This window comes from Branchiostoma belcheri, unplaced genomic scaffold (genome assembly GCF_001625305.1).
Source record: "Branchiostoma belcheri isolate BF01 breed outbred unplaced genomic scaffold, Haploidv18h27 scaffold69, whole genome shotgun sequence".
Taxonomy (NCBI): Eukaryota; Metazoa; Chordata; class Leptocardii; order Amphioxiformes; family Branchiostomatidae; genus Branchiostoma; species Branchiostoma belcheri.
In genome coordinates, this window is record NW_017804342.1 from 867,601 (window position 1) to 886,604 (window position 19,004).

A 19,004-nucleotide genomic window follows, 5' to 3' on the forward strand; every position below is an offset into this window, starting at 1 on the left:
ATTTATTTGTACAAATAAAAAGACGAACATCAATCAACAAATATGCAAAACAAAGGAAACAAACTGTGTGCTGGAGGAGGAAAGAAGCCTATAAGGCTTGTATAATGTAACCCTCCCTAAAAATTAGGAAATATCAATCATGAAACTAACATTATAAATGAACTAGATAAAAGCTAGATATAACTGATTCAGATTGGTGCATAAGCAAACGCAATGCTAAATGGACAAAAATATAAAAGGACATGGAAGTAATGTATACTACTCAGTAGTACTGAATACAACTGAAAATTTACACAACAGGAATGAAAAAATGAAGAGCAAATTATTCAGATGAGTGGTTGTTTAGTAGACAATGTTTTAACATGTTCCTAAATCTTAACATTGATTTGCAGTTTTGCAATTTTTTTCTCAAAACAATTCCTAATTTGTGGACACCTGAACATCAAGGAGAACATTCTTTGCTGAGTGTTTGCATGGATATGTCTCAACTTATTCTGTTTCCTGGTGCCATATTGATGAAAATCTTGAAGTGTAAAAAAAAAATTTGAATTGGTTTGGTATGCAAGAACTATCTATCATTAATTATTTACGGACGAAGAGAGAAGCTTGTAGAATATTTATATCATATACAGTCAATATTTTTAGATTACGAAATAGCGATACGGAGGGGAATGTATAGGAAGCATTTGAGGCGATCCAGACGAAGCGTTTTTGTACTTATGGCTTTTGTGCTATCTGTCAGCAAAAAGTCAAGACCATAGCATGTTCAGGACAAAAGATACAAAAACCAAAAGTTCTGCTGCAGTACCAAGGTCATCCACCAGGAGGCCCATATTTGACCTTGACCTGTGTCTTCGTAAGACTTATCAGCAGACCAAATATCATCACAATCCATAAAGGCGTTATGAAGTTATGCTGACTACAAATGTGCGGAAACACAGACACACACACACACACACACACACACACACAGACAGGCGACAGGCCAAGAACAATACCTACATTTTTTTATGGAGGTAATGAAGAGTTTTACCGTGGCCTTGCCGAGCTCCTGACTTGACAGCTTCCACCAGGTGGGTCGGAACGTTTTGGCTTGCTGATAAGATGAAAACGATCCGGTCAAACGTCACCTTGCGATCTACTCGGCTGAACCTCCTTCGGAGCTGATCCGGGGTTTGATCCATGCATTCTTCCATATTGGTGCCGGGTGGTATGCGGCCGTCAAGTGCCAGTGAGACGATCGTAGAGTACACTTCATCCATGGCATTAGGAAAGCCACCACAGTCCCAGAAGACGATGTTCTTCTTGTAGTCAGGCATTGGGTGTGGTTCGTGTACTTCTTTGCAACTGCATGAGGAAACAAGAATTCGGAGATCTCATACCTCCATGAAATATATGAGTTTTTGTAAATGTTTTTTTATTTGTCTCTGACATTGACTATGGAAATAAGGTCGCAATTAGCATAATCTAGTTTAATTTATGGTTTTCTAAATTCAAATGACAATATTTTTCGTGTAAACGTCCTCTCCTTTGTCATACTTCATTTCAACAGGTCTTCATTAATTACGCAAATGACCTCAACATTTACATAATATATGTATAGTGGTGCTAGCCTTTAAGTAACTAACACGTCACAAGGTATAAAATTCCCATCATTCACCAATTAAAAAAGTCACAGAATTTTGACATAATTATGCAAATTAGGTCATCATTTGCATAATTGGTATCTGTTGATGTTCCGCCTGCCACAAGATAAATAGATTACATGTATAACAGTACTATTATATAAAACAGTGTGATTATAGAATTTCCTCCCAAATTATGCAAATCAAGTCCAAATTAATATTTGCATTTAATTATGCACAACTCTCTTTCTGCTACCTTCATACCAAAAATGATGAAAATATGTCATTCCACTCTGGACTTATTGGCTTTTAAAGATTTTGCCAGAAAGTCTCCTGCAGTTCCAGGACAAGCTGCTAGGGGGACCAAACACACGCCACTTATTCCTGTCAGGATAAGCTATCTGTCATAAAAAAATCAAGACCATAGCATGTTCAGGACAAAAGATACAAAAACCGAAAGTTCTGTTGCAGTACCAAGGTCATCCACCAGGAGGCCCATACTTGACCTTGACCTTCGTCTTCCTAAGACTGACCAACAAACCAAATATCATCACAATCCATAAAGGCGTTCTGAAGTTATGCTGACTACAAAATTGTGCGGAAACACAGACACGCCAAAACAATACCTCCATTTTTCATGGAGGTACATGTAAATATCTTCATACTATTTACTTAAATTTGTTAAGTTCTTCTTGTAGCCTGGAATTGGGGGCTTTTGGTATGCGTCGTAGCAGCTCAATAAGGAAAATATCACCATAATGGACCTTATTTCTTTAAATATTATTAGCCTCTACCAGGCTTCGGGAGGTCGCTGGGAAGAGTAGAAATTACCCAAATAGAGATATAACATGTAATTGGTCGACTAGAGAGTACATTTTGCCTCACCCAATCCATGGGTCGACAAATGTACCTTGGCCTGCTAACTCACTTGTACTTGCAATTGGTATACTATTCTTTTTTTGGCCAGTTTCTACTATTTCCCCGTCGATCCGCACTGCTTGGCAGAGGCCAAAATATCATAATTAGTGCGCGAATTGATTGATCAATTGAGCATCGTCTCATGAAACAAACACGACTTACTTATCATCAAACATGACAATTCTCTCCAGGCGTCTCGTCACAGTTCTGTTCCCTGCACCGTAGTGGGCCACATCACTCCAACTTCCAGTGACGGCCATGATCATCGAGTTGATAAAGGAGGATTTGCCCGAGCCTGGCAGTCCAACTAAGAGGAGGTTAAACGTCTCTCCAGGCCTATCGTGGAGCAGGTTGGTGAGGCGGAGTTTTACCGTGTTACGCAGCGACGCGATTTTGGAATGCTCTAGATGGTATAGAAGAGATGTCAACTTTACTGAAGATTTTTTTACATTCTGATGTTTAACGCCAAGCAATGGTGCATGTAGTAACTGTATTTTAGATAATATTCAATTTTACAGGACTGGTAGAATAACAGTTTTCTTTGTACTTAAAATAATTTGACATTATGTTGTATTCCTCAATAAGAAATTTTCATAAACTATGATTTGCTTGTTTGATAATCTTGAATTTTTTTTAAAGTCATAATGATCATGATGTTATAAAAACCTCATAAACATACCAACAAGGTGAGGTATAGCTGCTTGATACAAAATTGAAGCTCCTTGGGCAGGTGTTTCTGTCGTTTCAGTCCAAGACTGATTGGCCCTTTCAGTCACAGTGTCTATTTTATCTGAAGAATGTCCTGCCTCTCTGGACAACCCACCTGGTTAAAATAGTATACAGTACATGACTGTATGACTCAAACTGATTAACTAGTCCATTTTCAAATTGACTGCTGGTAGATTTCATTGCATAATATGTGTGGTTTAAGTTTTAAACATTTAGCACAGTTAAAAATGGTAACAGCAGACACAAATTGAATTTTGAATTTTTTGCCAAATTGCACTGGCCTACAGTAACCCCAAATCCATAATACTGTACATTATACTTTTGGCCTTCCATACTATCTGAAAGAAATTGCTCCAATATCTTACCTGACTGCAATGGTTTTCTGCTATCAGTTAATGATACGGGGGGTGCACTTCCTATCTTGACTTCAGATGACTGTTGTGTTCTGTCATCTGATAGATAAAAAATACATTTATATTCAATGAGCTTGACCAGCAAAGGAGATATACTTATATCATTTATCAGCATAGGGCACTTGACAGCAAAAATTTTCAACCACTTAATTTTGCTTAATATGACAGGAAAAAATTAAAACCAATCCATCAACCTGTCAATCATAAAACCTGTCAATCAAAATGGTATAAAAACATCCAAAGGACTACAGAAACCCACTCTAAATGCTATGATTAGACTCCCAAAATGTGGACAATTGGGATTTAAAAATCCAAGATTTTTAGGGACAGCATGCCCTGAAACCCCCTATATGTGTTTTATAGGCACTCGCATTGAGCCTACAGTGTACCCCCCCCCCCCACACACACACACACAACACATACACATACACACACACTTGGGAAGAACACTTTAAGATGCATCTGAACAATGAGTTCCCACACCAGGAAGAGGATTTAGAAGAAATCCCTGATGCCCCAGTTAATACAAAGGCCCACCGATAATGAGGGAGGAAATCAAAGGAGCAAAAAAGATCATGAAATTCAATTTGGAACCGAAGGGATATTAACAAAAACCTCAAAGTACGGCTGTTCCATGCAAGCACAATTATTCTGCCAATTGCTACATATGCATGTGAAACATGGACCCTGAAAAAATCAGATGAACTTCTCCTGTTATCCTTTGAAATGAGATGCTTAAGAGCGATACTCTGTATCACCCTGCGGGACCGCATCCCAGATGCAGAAATCCGGTCTCAACTGGGGGCAGAATAAACCATGGACAAGATATGCACTAGAAGGCTCAGATGGTTTTAAATTTTTGGGCATGTGATGTGAAGACCAGCAAACACCCCCAGGGTAAGCCGCGTGTCACTCTGAATCTGGTCTTTCCACCTCTTGGGTGGTCTTCCCCGGGGTCTAGGGGTTTGGAACTCCTGGTGGTAAGCCTTTCGTATACTAAAGACACACGCGGCTTACCCTGGGGCTTACCCTAAGCAAAACAGAGACTATTGCCCTTGATAGAGCTGGCTGGAGGAACCTGACGGAGAGGAGCAATGGGCTAGTACCTGGCCTGGGCATATATAAGCAGTTAGGCAGGAAACCTGAGGGAAAAACTGCTGGTGAGAGCCCTTATCCAGCATACTACTCACCTGTCTGTATACAGCTGCAGATGAGCTGCTGATGAGACTCTTCCCAGTACTTTACTGACAGAAGCTTGTCCCGACATCTTGCTGCTCTTTCAAACTCTGTCTCACAGTTACTCAGTGACTGTTCGATACGCTTGGCCCATTGCTTTACTTTGTCCTCATCATTTCCCTCAATGTTGACAACAGAATAACAGAACTCTGGTGATATCTTGGTCATGAAGTCTGCAAGTCCTGATTTATCGGAAACAAGGACAGGAATTCCTGCAGCAATAGCATCTAGTCCTGCAAGTTCAAATGGTTCTTCTTCAGAAGGTATCAACACAAGGTGGGCCTTCAACATGTCATTGTGAAGGTCTGTCAGTGTTCCATACGGATGAAGGGTTCGCTTCAAATGTGTTGTCTTGAAATGTGTCTTAAGAATGTCCTTATCACTTGCTTGGAAGTCTTCTTCATTGATGCCTCTAATACCACACTCCATATTTTGTTTTACAGCTGCAATGTCTAAGGCTTTGACAACAAGATCATGTCCCTTCAGATTGTGGACACTCTTCACTCTACCAATAGACAGGACTGCCAGTGTCTTAGTTTCTTTGTAGATTGCTTTTGTGTGCTCAAACTTCTTGGATGGTCTTGGTAGAAACTCAAAATGCTTTGGCTTCTTGTCAGTTATAGCTCTGAACTGGTTCTCAAAGTGATCAAATACCTTGTTTCCAACAGAGAAGACCACATCAGCTTCTTGTGCATTTTGGAGGGCAGAGTTATTTACAGTAGCAACCTTCTCATTCCCCTGAGTATCTTTTGATGTGTCATTATAAATAAGAACGACTTTTGCTTCTGGGCAACGGTCATGTTTTATGTTTAGTGCAGCCCTACTTGTGACATCAGCATGTCCCACAATGCTTCTTACCTTTGTAGGAAGATCTGGGTATTTGGAACGATGATCAAATGTCAGCCAGTCTGGTGTTGGGTCAGTCCTTGGGTCACCTGGCTCAACTTTAGGCAGTATCAGCTCCACTCCATCTTGTTGTGCATCTTGTTTGTCCTTTTCAGTTGCATGTAAAACAGTACTGAACACAGATATGTCTGGTTCTGACTCCCTGATTGTTTCTGCGACCTGTCTGTGTAGGAATGAGCTTCCAACTTTGTCTTTGCCATACTCAGTATGGACCAGCAAGACAGCAGACTCATCTGTGGGGAAGATTTGTATGATGTAAGTTATTAAACTCATTTCAAAATGATGAACAGTGTCCCTTCTAAATGCTAAAACTTAGTAAAAGCATGTACTTGTAATTATATATATTAAGTGATTGTTTTAAAGACTTCATTTTTTTAAAAAGAAAAGAACACCAAAGTCTCATAATAGTAGTCCAGGATACATAATTATAAAATATTATTATTAATTGTATATTCTGTATGTGCCACTTTGACAAACATGCCTTTGTAATGGAGGGTAATTCATTTTCTTCAAGGCAGTGGACTACATTTTGTAATGTTTATCGCTTACATTGTATTCTTATAGCAATACAATTCATCGGCCACTTTATTGTGGTGGTGGATTGACAGTAATGTTTCAGCTATTCATGGGGGAAATAGTGCAACCTAAACCTCATTATTTTCGAAAAAACGTAATACATGTATGTATCTTCACCAACTTTTCCAAATGAACTTTGACCTGTATGGAACATTTCTTTTTTGCTTATAATACCATCCATTTTGTGGAAATTTATCCTCACTAAATGGTAATAAATAATTTATTCAGCATATGAATGCTGTAGAAAGATAACAAATGATTCTTTTACCTTCTTCGTTAGAGTAAGTGTTGTCCAAACTTCTTGCGGCAGCCATTTTTGTCATTATTGTTTGCCTGTGTTAACCGCCGAAATGAGTCCTTAGCATGGTTCACAGAATTTATCATAGCGCAGTCAGAATCGGGAAAGCCAGGCTGAAATATATGTCGTTGTAATCCTTACAAGTCAGGGAACCTCGGGTAGTTCACTTGAAGATCACACTTGTACACAAAAACGAGCTTTGTAGCGTCAAAGTTGACTCATTTCCATTTTTCGGCGAGGTTTCCGCCATTGGATTTCCGTCAAAATACGCACCCTATGGGGGTTTCGCGGTATCTGGTTGCATCTGTTTCCGGGTCACGTCCAGCGACGTCATTACCCGGCGAAGGGCCGCTGCCAAGCCAAGGGCAGTGTACTGCGCAATACTCACCCTTTCGGGAAATAATGCTCAAGAATTATATATATGGCTCTTTTGCTTCAACTGAACGAGCCACTGACATGTATGCACATGTGTAAAAACGAGTACGCTACATTTTGCCTGTATCGTGGCAAACACGTCGACGACAACACGACTTTCACCTGAATCACATTGCGCCCCGAAAATTACATAATGACCAAAATTGTTGTTAGACAGCATGAAGACAGTCCGACTTTAAAAATCTCAATCGTTGCAAAATCGTCTCCCGTGTATATAATTGCAATCATACGGGTAAAAGTCAGGCTTCTTCGGAGTGCATAGAAGTGTATAAATATTGTCGCCCACCCATATAGGCTGATAGGACACCATGCATGAGTACGTGGGATACAGAAATCACATGATTTAAACATAAGTATAAAATAATCATCAACTAGAAAGGTGACCTTTGCAAAGCCGTTACGGTTTCACAACTTCTTCCAAAAAATCCTTCACCCTTTGGCGAGTACTCTTTCTCGCAAAGGCGATTAAAGGTCTGCCCTCCGCGTGTATCAGATAAATGATACACGCAAAAGTCGGGTCGTCTTCACTGGGTCGTCTTCGAAGTACCTTATGTATCATTTCAATGATACGTGTAACAACCTAGGTTTTCCAAATTCGTACTGACTTCCAATATAGTAACCCCACTATCATATCTACGCATGTGTGAGACGGGTACACTGTACCAGCAAGCATTTAAATAGCTAATAGAAGAGTTACCACTTGGCTCTTAAAAAGCCGCGCCTATAAGGTTTCGCAACTTCTTCCCAAAAATCCAATTACGCTTTGGCGAGTATATTAGGGTCTGCCCTCCGTGTCTGTCATATAAATGATACACGTAAACGTCGGGTCGTCCTCGGAGTGCTTTTTGTATCATTTCAATGATACGTGTAACTACCTAGGTTTTCCAAAGTCGGACTGACTTCAAATATAGTAACCCCACTATCATATCTACGCATGTGTGAGACGATAAAAAATCCCTTCACCCTTTGGCGAGTACTCTTTCTCGCAAAGGCGATTAAAGGTCTGCCCTCTGTGTCTATCATATAAATGATACACGCAAAAGTCGGGTCGTCTTTATCTCGAGATTTATTCTTTTTTGAAAATAACAAGCTTTTTAAGAATATTTCCCTTTTTTTAAATGAGTCTTTGAGAGTTTTCCTCTTGGCTTATATTGTATCTGTACTATTTAGGGTTTATATTAACTTAACATGAACTTAACATGAACACTGAAAACTTAAGAAAACTGTGACAGCTGTACTGCCATATATGTGATCTCAATACGTATCATTAAACAGGTATCAAGAGTTTTTTTTATCTCAAGATTTATTACAACAACCTTTGTAGTTTACCATTTTACGGGCAACTCTGAACTGAGTCACTTGTCAAGACTACAAGACGTATATGGAACATACGGAACTTTCTGCTCATGCATTATGTAACAGAATGACAGTAGACTGGACGCGTTGAAAAATCTAATAAAGTTGTGTTCAACATGAAATTCAGATGAGCTCGGTGGCAGTTGACTTTACAACTTTACTACTTTCACTTATCTTCATGTGTAGTTGTTTATTTTCCCATTTACTTAAAGTGTGTCTTAGGAACTTATAGCTACCCGCACCAGGCCCTCCTGCACTACAAAACCAAGACCGCATTACTGGACTGTCCACATCCGACCTAGCGCTACGTGCTAATCTCTTCAGTTACAAACAAGCTTTCACTACTTTGACATTTTAGATCCATTTGGTTGGCTAAAAAGAAAATTCTCACCAATAAAAACACACTTTCATATAGCCGTTTACTTTTTCACTTGGTACTCTTTAAGGGGTACACTCGGAGTAATACATGAATGAGACCTTAACTATAATGTATTAATAAAATAATCTATCAAAGAAAAGAATATGATCTTCTCCACCATCTCTGAAAGTTTGGGCGTCGTACGTCAACGCACTCACCGGTGACAGGTGGCAAAGGAGTGATGTCATATAGCTGGCGAAAGCGCCACCTACCTGTTTTCGGACAAAGTACACAAGCGTGCATATTTTTAATTTCTCTGACGCTTTTGACGTGTCGGTTAACAGTTATTCACTCAGTGAGTCAATTAGTTTGTTCGAGGAGTGTGTTCTGTGCAGATTCTCTTTGTCAAAACCGGAATATACGTTAGAGTATAGTCGTGAGTGACACAGAAACTAGATATTATGGCTTGGAGGGGAGAAGCTGTTGACGATCGAGGAGGAATTCGATATTACTTTGTTTTCATTTGTGAGCAAGTAGTATTTATGTTATGACCCCCTGACACTCCTCCACGCTCGACCTCTATGAAAAGCGGCCGAAATAGCGGCCGATTAGAGCATGTAACACTGTTACAGATCGAGTTGAAATAAAGGCTCAAACAAACAAAAACAAACAAGACCGTATCTCTTGTGGACAGAGAAAGTTTGTCAAGCTCAAATACACCTAGCCAATCATTCTGAACAAGCTTTTTAAGAGCCAAGTGGTAACTCTTCTATTGGCTATTTAAATGATTGCTGGTACAGTGTACCCGTCTCACACATGCGTAGATATGATAGTGGGGTTACTATATTGGAAGTCAGTCCGAATTTGGAAAACCTAGGTAGTTACACGTATCATTGAAATGATACAAAAGGTACTTCGAAGACGACCCGACGTTTACGTGTATCATTTATATGATAGACACGGAGGGCAGACCCTAATATACTCGCCAAAGCGTAATTGGATTTTTGGGAAGAAGTTGCAAAACCTTATAGGCGCGGCTTTTTAAGAGCTTTTCTTCATGAAATTTCACGCCGCAACGTTTCCTTCGCTCTTCGGCGTGTAATATACTAGTAACCGAACCTCGTAAGCCGTGACCCGGAAGTAGATGGGATTAGCGGTATCACGGAAACCCCCATACAGTTCGAAAACCTACGCCAAAATGAGTTCTTAGCTAGCGAATAAAGGTCAACTTTGACGCTACAAAGCTCGTTTTTGTGTACAAGTGTGATCTTCACGGCCAATCGCCGCTATTAGTGACAGAATCGCCGTTGAGTTCATCACAATATCGATGAACTCAACGGCCGTGGAGTTCATCATTATAGTGATGAAGAGCACGGCCGTGGAGTTCAACAATCCACAGTCTTCTGATATACTTGCTCCCAGTGTATCTCGGCCGAATGCCGACGTGGTCCCGCCAGAGGCGGTGAAGCTCGCCCTAGAACGGACACATTATTTGACCATTACTGCTCTTTAAGTTGCTGCCACGTTAAAGTTGGTATTGCATATAAATACAGAAATATCACCCCGTAATCCATGACCAGGCGAAGTTAAATTGAAATCACATTGCGTTCAGACGCAAATCGCGATGCAAGAAAACCGATTCGAAACCACCTCTAGAAGTGGCTTGGGATCGAGGCGCTTTCAATGTGATTTGGAGCGTTCAGATGGAGCCACTTGAAACCGGCTTCGAGGTAAACCACATGTAAAGCGCCTTGGGTGACTTCACATAGACACGGCCTTAGGTATGACATAACATAGAAGCAATTAGTTATTACAATAATAAAATCATCTTAAGAGCTAAAAACTGTATATATTTATAAGACTCTTGTTAAGAATTACGTTGTGGCATCAGACTTAATTAATAGGTGCTGTTTCTATATGTTATAGTGACGACATTGATCAAATATAACGGTGCTTTTTGCTTATTTGTCCAACGATTGATCCAATTTTCCTTCCAATATGGGTTCTTCCCTTCCGTCGCCCTCCTCTGATACTGTGAGACTGTCGGCCCTGGGCAGGTTGCTGGAAGCCGGTAGACTTGCGCAGAGGACCGCCACGAGGATACACAGGACGGCCACCAGATAGAAGGACAGGTGGTGATCCAGCGGCCAGGGCAGCCCTGGCAACAAAGGAAAGAATAAAAGGCTGGGACAGAGAACCGACCGGTAACTTTTCCTTCGTTTTTAAACTGCCGTTGAAACTAAATTCTTACACATGTTAACTTGGAGATTGTTGTGAGATGTGCGTGCCAGTGAGCTGCCGCCCTACCGTTATCGGTGGTCCAGGGGAACAGGTTGGCGCTCACCGCCGGTCCCACCAGCCGGGACAGCGCCGCCAGGGTCTGCGCGATGCCGTTAACAGTCCCCCGGTTGGATTGTCGACATAATAATATCATTATAAACATGGACTTTACAACGCTGAAATTGTGGGTGAAAAAAGTTGGTACTTTTCCTATAAACAATAGCAAACGTATGAAATAAATGACAAGAAGTCAATACCAGCTCAACAAATTTATCTGGACAAATTAGAAAAAAAAACATGTACTCATTATTTCTTGTCAGTAGTCATTGGTATAGGTAGGGACCTACCCACCTCCACATATGTATGGTTATAAAACCTTTCTTTACTAACTCGATAGAATGACTAGTAAGCTCAGCATGCATGCTATAAGCTAGATGACTGTTGGCACTTGTAAATGAATTGATGGATATTTCCAGTCGATCTGGTCTTTTAACATCTTGCTAGATAATTATCTTATCTTGGATGTCCATCGCAAAGCAATGATGACGTCAATGGCGTCGAAAATATTAATAATTATATGCATGCAAAATGTATTGTCATTATCATTTATGCAAAAGGCATTTAAAAGGAGTGTCATGAATGTATCAGATTTTGTTGAATGCCGAATGTTTATACTGAATGTAGAATGTGTTGCAGAATACAAATTGCATTTACTGTGCAAATTGCATTCACTAAATAATGTCAGTTCTTAATAAAGAAGTACCATACACAGACTGTTTGCTTGACAACTTTTATTTCTCCTTTTGATGTGTTTTCATTCATAGCTTTCAAAGGCAGCTTATATACTACAATGTACAACCTCCTGTCAACAGCAATTAACTGAACCATATATTGTCTCCAACAATGAAGCAAAACTGTTATGTGTAGCAGTTGCAGATTTGTTTCCTAGTTTCTTCCCAGGCTGAAAGGCATCTAAGTAAGTCATTTCCCCTCTGCTCTTTCATACCTTAAGCTTGCTTCTGACTTGTTTTTTTTTTTTACAGAAAATGCATTGTGTAGGTTAGGGGATCTTGGGGAGCGGACCAAAGCTAACAAGGCTGGACTCCAGGCTACAGTGTAGGTAGCAACTTGAGAACAAAAAGATCAACAAAATCTGAGCAAATGGAAAGCCTCCATCAGTTCCCCCACAGTTACGTTACACAAAAACTCTCTTTTCAGCAGATGCTCAGTGTTATCTGACCCCTGACCCCTCACTTTGTGACCCTTAACCTTTTCAAGCAGTGTGATTGCTGAAAGTTGCATAAGCCAACCAATCAGATCTTTAGAACTGGTCAGGTGACCACCATCCCACATGAGGAGATGGACCATGTTGGCAGCCACCCTGGCATTTGGTCTCTGTAAAACAAGTTACATGAAGTAAGCAGGCTTTCCTTACAAGATAAATGCTGAGAACATACAAGTATGGCCAGTACAATGTATTGGCAATCCAAGCAAACATTTACAAGTACATGTAGTTAGCTGTTACACATTGTTAAAATGATTGTGCCACCAATGACATTTGAGTACTTCCTTACCAGATTTACCTTACCATAATAAAGAACATTTGGAGACATCTGTACAAATATACCCTAAGCTTGCAATTTTTGAGGACCTTAGACCTCACAAATTATACACCCAGTTCTTGATCCTTGATGCAAGGTAATGAAATTAATTGGCATGAGAGGGAACACAGCAGCCATTGAAACCAGGCACCACAGCTAGCGAAAAACATTCTTTTGATCCTAATGTTTACTTAGAATTCCTTTCAGCCAAATTTGTGCAGGTTTATTTTCATGTGAACAGACTTTCTTCACAATGTTAGCATTGTGCCCACTGATTGAAAAGAAGAAAAGGCATGTAAGAGTACAGAGACTCTACACATACCTGTGTAGGGTCTCTCTTCAGCAGTAGTTTTACAATGTTGCAGAATTTCCCATCCGCAGAGCTGGGCAGTGGGGGCAGGTCAGCTTCCTTGAATGTGCAGGTGTTCAATCTGGTGCCAGCTTCACTCTTGTAGAAAGGGTTGGGCTGACCCAGGATCTCATAGGCCAGTGCACCAACAGCAAACACGTCAGACTTTGTGTAGTCAACAAAGTTTCTTGGCCCTGGGACAGCAGTTGCCACCTGTAATACAAAAACAAGATGCTTAAATTGTGAAATATTCACGAAGGTCTTGTGTTCAAACATTTTTTTTCACATCTTACACACCTCAAACATGTGCCCAGCCTTATATTGCAAAGTAACAATGGCTGTTTTAAAAACAAACTGCTAGATACTCCTTTATTTTCTACCACAAACAAGGTCCCTATGAATCATTTTTCATAAGTTAGTCACATGGAAGTCTACAAAGACTACAAGGAATTATGACACTTTCATTGAAATAAGGAGTTTCAGTACTAACATATAGGGCTGACATATGTAGCTACTTTCACAAAATATTCAAATGTGTAATGCAATCACAAATAATTTATAGGAAAATGATGTTGATCTTTTCTTTGTGATCTTTTTTTCTGTCACAGGCAGAATGACATTTTTTTTGACATTGATGACTGATTTGGTCCTTTAACCTCTAGTCAGCAGTTTACACCTTCACCTGTACTGTGAGGGTCAATGACCTGAACACTATTAGAAAATGAAACCTACAAAACTGCTGTTATACTCAAAAGTATTATGAATGTTACTGAAATGTAAACATGCAAAATTGTGATGCCTGAATGTGGACAAAATTGTCTGCAGAGGATACGAAATGGACTGTTGGCTTTGGAGAAACCTTCAACCAAAACACCCCAAACTAGTATGTCGACCCCTGAAGAATGTGACAGCAACGCAGCTCCATTGTTGCCCTGCCATGGTTGAGATTTTTCCCTCAAGGCTTATAATGATTGATCACAATGACAAGTGGGCAAACATGTTGGCAGGTCACGTCTGAAACTGTGCATGTAAGCTAAGTTTAATGAATCGTAGAGCTGATTTTTTTCCACTGGTGGTGACAAAGAAAGCAGACACTATGTACTAGCCTCTACGAGGCTTTGGAAGCAGCTGGAAAGAGTAAATATTGGCCAAATAGATAGATAAAACACCAGCCCCCACAATTTGTACTCCTTAAGCGGACCAACTCCCCTAGTATGTTACCTGCCAGGCCTATTTTAGACTCATTTTCATCTGAGTCAAGTGAGGAAAGTCGTGTAAAGTGCCTTTCCCAAGGGCACAAGATCGGTGACAAGGTAGGATTCGAACCCGGAACCTCTTGGGTTCAAGGCCGAACACACTACCGCTACGCCACACAACCCCACTGTTACATTATAATGTGATAGCATACAAGAGGTGCTTGTGATCACAGCGCCCCCTACCTCTGGAGCCATAAGTGCAGAGTTGCCGTCCCGTGTGTCCAGTTCTGAGTGAGGGAAGGGCACCTGGAGACTGTTGTCATTGTTACACAGGCAGCAGCCGAAGTCTGTCAGGATCAGTCTGGGACAGCAGTCTGGATAGAGAGGGTATATGAAGGGTCACATACAGACATCAATAAATCTATCAAAGTTCATGAAAAAAGCTGAAAACAATTTCACCAGGATGATAGAGCATAGGGTTTACACTGTCCCTGGGCTCGAAATGCTTTTTTCTGTGTACCTGCAATGGGTGCAGGTAACATTGGAAACTACCTGCACCAGACAAATTTTACCTCCACCATGGAGAATTTAGGAAGCATGGATCACATTAATAACTGTTCAGAAACCATTGCTATTATTTCTATTACTCTTCATAGACAGTCAGTACCGCTAATGAAAATCTACATTCACCTACATGTATGTTCCATGTAAACCCAGTAAATGGATCAGTGCAAGTTAAATGCAGGTTGACATCAGAAAAACCTGCACAGCTCCAATTTTACCTGTAATATGGTGCATATGCACCCAATATTTCCTAGTTTAGGATAGAACATAGAGGTGGACATTCCTTTCTAAAGGTACAGCAACCTGTAGCTACTTTATTCTATTGCAAAAGAATTTATCTAAAGTCAGAAAGTGTGCCTAACCTCCATGGAGCTCCACAAGGATGTTGTCATTCTTCAGGTCACGGTGCGCTATCCCATGATCCACCAGGTGGGACACGCCCTCCAGTAGCTGGGCAACCATCGCCATGGCAACCCTGGAACTCGGTGTGTTGGTTTCAAGGTATTCCTTCAGTGTCACTGGGTACCTATTGTGTGCAAAAAATAGAAGAACTTCAAGTAAGACCAGCAAGGTGGTCTATCTTCTGGTTAGCATTGTTGATTCTGAAGGTTCTGGGTTTGAATCCCAGGGAGCAGGCCAAACTGTTTTTTGGAAAGGCATTTTACGCTTATTTCCTGTTGTCTAAATGAGTACGTAGCATCAGTTAGGGACATCCTCTCAGGTGGGACATCAAGCTGGAGGTCTCTTTTTGAGGGCAGCCACACCGGAAGTTCACGTTATTTATCAAAGACCCCACCGGACTAAAAAGAGTAGGGGTCCTTCCCCCATGTGAGTGATACAAACCTTGCAGTCTGGTCTTGTATCTAATAAACAAAACTAGTGTGTTACGCCTAAAGGGTAAACATAAAAATCCTCACCGTTTCATGACGATGAAGAGAGTCATGTTCCTGCCGAAGCCCTCGGGGTTGAACCTGGCGGGCAGGGCTGCTGGGTAGTTCTGCATGGCGTCAGGCAGCAGGGGGACTGTGTCTGTAAACACTGTCAGCATCTCGATGATGTTAGGATGGGGCGGCAGACGCTTCTTCTTCACACGGTTCCTGTTTAGAGAGGAAAGAAATACATGTATGTAAATATCACAAACCACTACACAGCATAAAAAGAATGCAAGCTGCAATACCTTTCAAAGAATGTTGTTAGACTCTCTAGTTTCATTTACATGTATATGCTCAGTAATAGTGTTAAAGACTTATGGAAAGAGTAGGGGTCCTTCCTGGTGTCAGTGGATCAAAACCATTCCAGTCTATTGGGTGTAGTGTCTCTATCAATGCGTAGAAGAGATGCTCTTCCAGTAACCCTAACAAGACTGGTGCCTGGCCTTGCAATGAGCAAATTCAGTTTAAGCAAAATCACTTTGGGGCAACCTTATAATACTACCACATTAATGGCTCCAACCATGAGGAGTTGCAAAAAAAGCCCCCTCCTTACCCATTCTCCCAGTCCCTTCCCATGATCCTCCCGTTGACCTTGACCTGTCTGGCAGGTACGACCTCCCTTCTCATCTCCCGCATGATGGCCTGACTGCACGACTCCACCTCCAGGTTAAACACCATCTTCACTGCCAGGGAGGGGCAATCGCCATGGCAAGTGGCAGGATGATTGACAGCTCCTGTGGCAGGCTGCTCCTCAGGTTCAGGGATGACACTGTTGTTGTTAGATGGCTCCTGTTAGGAAAGAGGGTGAGTTTTTAGACTCCTTAGCTTTCTGTTTCAAAAAGAATCATCAGATAAGTGAAAGGTAAACTGGATCACCTGTGTCTGTTCTTCTGTTTCCTCCATGTTTCTGTTCCCATCATCCTTCAGACTGGCCTCATACACCACAGCGTTACAGCCCTGTCCCACACACTCTCCCAGTGCAAAGTCATCCAGCTGGTACTCTTTACCTGGCTTCAGCAGGGACAGGGAGCCTCGCAGTTTGGGCATGAAGGGATGGAAGATGGCCTAACAATACAAGTATGAAAATAAGTGTATTTTATTATCAAGTTATACCAGCCTTCAACAGGGAAGGGATGCCTTCTTAGTTTAGGTATGAAAGGATAGAAGATGGCTTGCATGACAGTGCAGGTGAAGAAACAAGTGCTTACTTCTAATTTAGACTAAGTTACTGTCCTTCTATTAAGTAACACACTTTGCAAGAAATTATTCCAATCAAGGATTGACCATAACATAAGCAAGTGATACAATGATCTCCTATTTTCTTACTTAGCTACAAAGACAGGTGCTTATTGTTCTTTAGCTCTTCCCAAATTTGGTTCTTGTGAACAGTTTTGGAATGACTGACAACAACCAACATGAAGTCATGACCTACCCTGATGTCCTTACAGAGTGAATCACAGTGTTCTTCAGCCTCTTTGTCACTGTTTGACACGGCGCTGGCGTAGGCCAGGCCCACAAAGGCAAAGATGGGGATCTGGTTGTGAGACGGGCTGCGATATGCCAGCAGGCGCAAGGCGGCGCTTCTACGCAGGGTGGCAGCAAGACTGTTGATTTGCTTCGGCAGCAGGACTCTGGGTAAAAAAAGAAGAAAAAGAAACACTGACTTGAACTGACTGCACAGACACCAATATATAATTTTTCCCCCTACAATCCCCCAATGGAATGCCCTGCTTGGTTGGGTACTTACAGATTGACCACAGGTGAGTCATTCCGAGCCATGCTAGAACCTCTGCCGGCCCTAGCCTGGGGCCACAATCAACCAACCCCCACCCAACTTTGTCTCTGAAGGTGTTAATGTTACTAGTACGTACATTTTAGTAAACTGGACCATTTATGGCCAGCGAACTCCCCTGGCCAGCTACGTTCTTTTTAGGCCAATTTCTACTATTTAATCAGCCTGTAAAGGAGTATGGTGGAGACTAGAACTTGCATACCTGGTAAAGAATGATGGTGCTTGTTGCTGTGTTGTAGTGACAGTAGTGACAGCCTGTGGATGTCTGCCTGGTACCTGGTGTAGCCCTGCCTTCTGTTCGACCCTGTGTCGGATGGTGTGGAGGGTCTGCCGAGAGCCCTGGGCCACTCCACGGGCCAGCTAGGATGGGACAGAGGGATGGAGAGTTGGAGTTATGTTCACATTACATGGCTTAAATCACTTGCAAAATAACAAATAAAAATATTGACACAAAAATGATCATAACATCTATGTTTCCTGTGTGTTGTGTACTAAATTATGTAGTTAGGCTGGTCAATAAGAGCAAAATGATTTTCACTGAACTAGGGTGGGTGAGTAGGTATGAGGGGAGAGGTCAGAATCCCCTTTCACCATTACTTTTAGGCATTGATGACAGTAAAATTGTAACTCAGACAAGCACAAATATTACTAACACGTTAGTATAGTAGTATGCTGAAATCTTACATGACTGGGTCAAGTTTGAACGACATGAAAATAGTTTCGACAAAAGTTGTCATTTAAAATAAAGAATTCCAAAATAACTTACAGCTGCTACATTTCTTTCTGCATTTCTTCACAATAAATCCAAAGCCAAACATACAGGCTGAGTTACTGGACAGGTATATTTACCTGTACGGCCCGTTCTACCAGGTTCTTCACGCCCATCAGCCTCTCCTTGGCCATCCCAGGCTGGGCCCACAAAACTGGCCCGAGCTTCCCCGCAAGGAAGCTCGTAACCTCGGGGACCGGCACTTTGGCTTCTTAGTTTAGCGCGTTTGACGTCAAAAATGATAGAATGAGGCTTTGGTGCCCCAAAGGGGCCCAAGAAAACGGCCCAACAACGGCAAGCGACTTGTTCCTACGCAGTCCGAGTTGTTTGGGGCTAAAAATAGAGATGACGTTTGGAAGAAAGGTGAGAATGAGGGCGATGAAATGTTGCTTTGTAATCAACAAAATAATGCAGTTCATAAAATATGTGAGTAGAATTCACTTGAATACGACAAAAATTTAGAAAAATTTAAAGTGTATTTTTCAATCTTTATCATCTTGTGTCACGTTGAAATACGTGTATCATCAACATATTAGGCCATATTATTCATCTTTCCCTGCCATCTTTAGACTAGTGCATTTACATTTATAGGGGAGATATTTAAAATAATTGCTGTCAAAATAAGCCATAAATGTATACGTCTAACATCATATTATGCAAATTATTTCAAT

The 19,004-nt window shown here is 41.2% G+C and overlaps 2 protein-coding genes across 2 annotated transcripts in view; both read right to left on the reverse strand.

Moving 5' to 3' along the window:
* The window catches only part of LOC109484110, a 10,363-nt gene extending 3,561 nt beyond the window's left edge, over positions 1-6,802 (reverse strand). The window contains exons 1-6 of the mRNA XM_019787332.1: positions 6,672-6,802; positions 4,876-6,060; positions 3,638-3,724; positions 3,223-3,366; positions 2,706-2,946; positions 1,034-1,347 (exon numbers count right to left, since the gene is read on the reverse strand). Coding sequence (XP_019642891.1) covers positions 1,034-1,347; positions 2,706-2,946; positions 3,223-3,366; positions 3,638-3,724; positions 4,876-6,060; positions 6,672-6,726 — 2,026 coding nt within the window. The 5' untranslated portion in view covers positions 6,727-6,802. The remainder of the gene's footprint in view (positions 1-1,033; positions 1,348-2,705; positions 2,947-3,222; positions 3,367-3,637; positions 3,725-4,875; positions 6,061-6,671) is intronic.
* Positions 6,803-12,110: 5,308 nt separating this feature from the next.
* Positions 12,111-18,688, reverse strand: LOC109484221 (serine/threonine-protein kinase PINK1, mitochondrial-like). Its single transcript, XM_019787480.1, has 10 exons — positions 18,414-18,688; positions 17,767-17,924; positions 17,205-17,403; positions 16,649-16,837; positions 16,326-16,561; positions 15,758-15,937; positions 15,203-15,366; positions 14,520-14,650; positions 13,054-13,293; positions 12,111-12,525 (listed from the first exon to the last, which is right to left on the reverse strand). The coding sequence occupies exons 1-10, from the start codon at positions 18,465-18,467 to the stop codon at positions 12,274-12,276; spliced, it is 1,803 nt and encodes a 600-aa protein (XP_019643039.1). The 5' UTR covers positions 18,468-18,688; the 3' UTR covers positions 12,111-12,273.
* Between the last annotated feature and the right edge of the window lie 316 nt (positions 18,689-19,004).

Excerpts from the sequence above, each read along its gene's own strand:
- LOC109484221 (XM_019787480.1), bottom strand. The coding sequence starts at position 18,467 with ATGGCCAAGGAGAGGCTGATGGGCGTGAAGAACCTGGTAGAACGGGCC. Across the intron at positions 16,838-17,204 it reads CACTCTGTAAGGACATCAGG|GCCATCTTCCATCCCTTCAT; the intron begins GTAGGTCATGAC and ends TTGTATTGTTAG. Across the intron at positions 12,526-13,053 it reads TGAAGAGAGACCCTACACAG|AGACCAAATGCCAGGGTGGC; the intron begins GTATGTGTAGAG and ends CTTGTTTTACAG.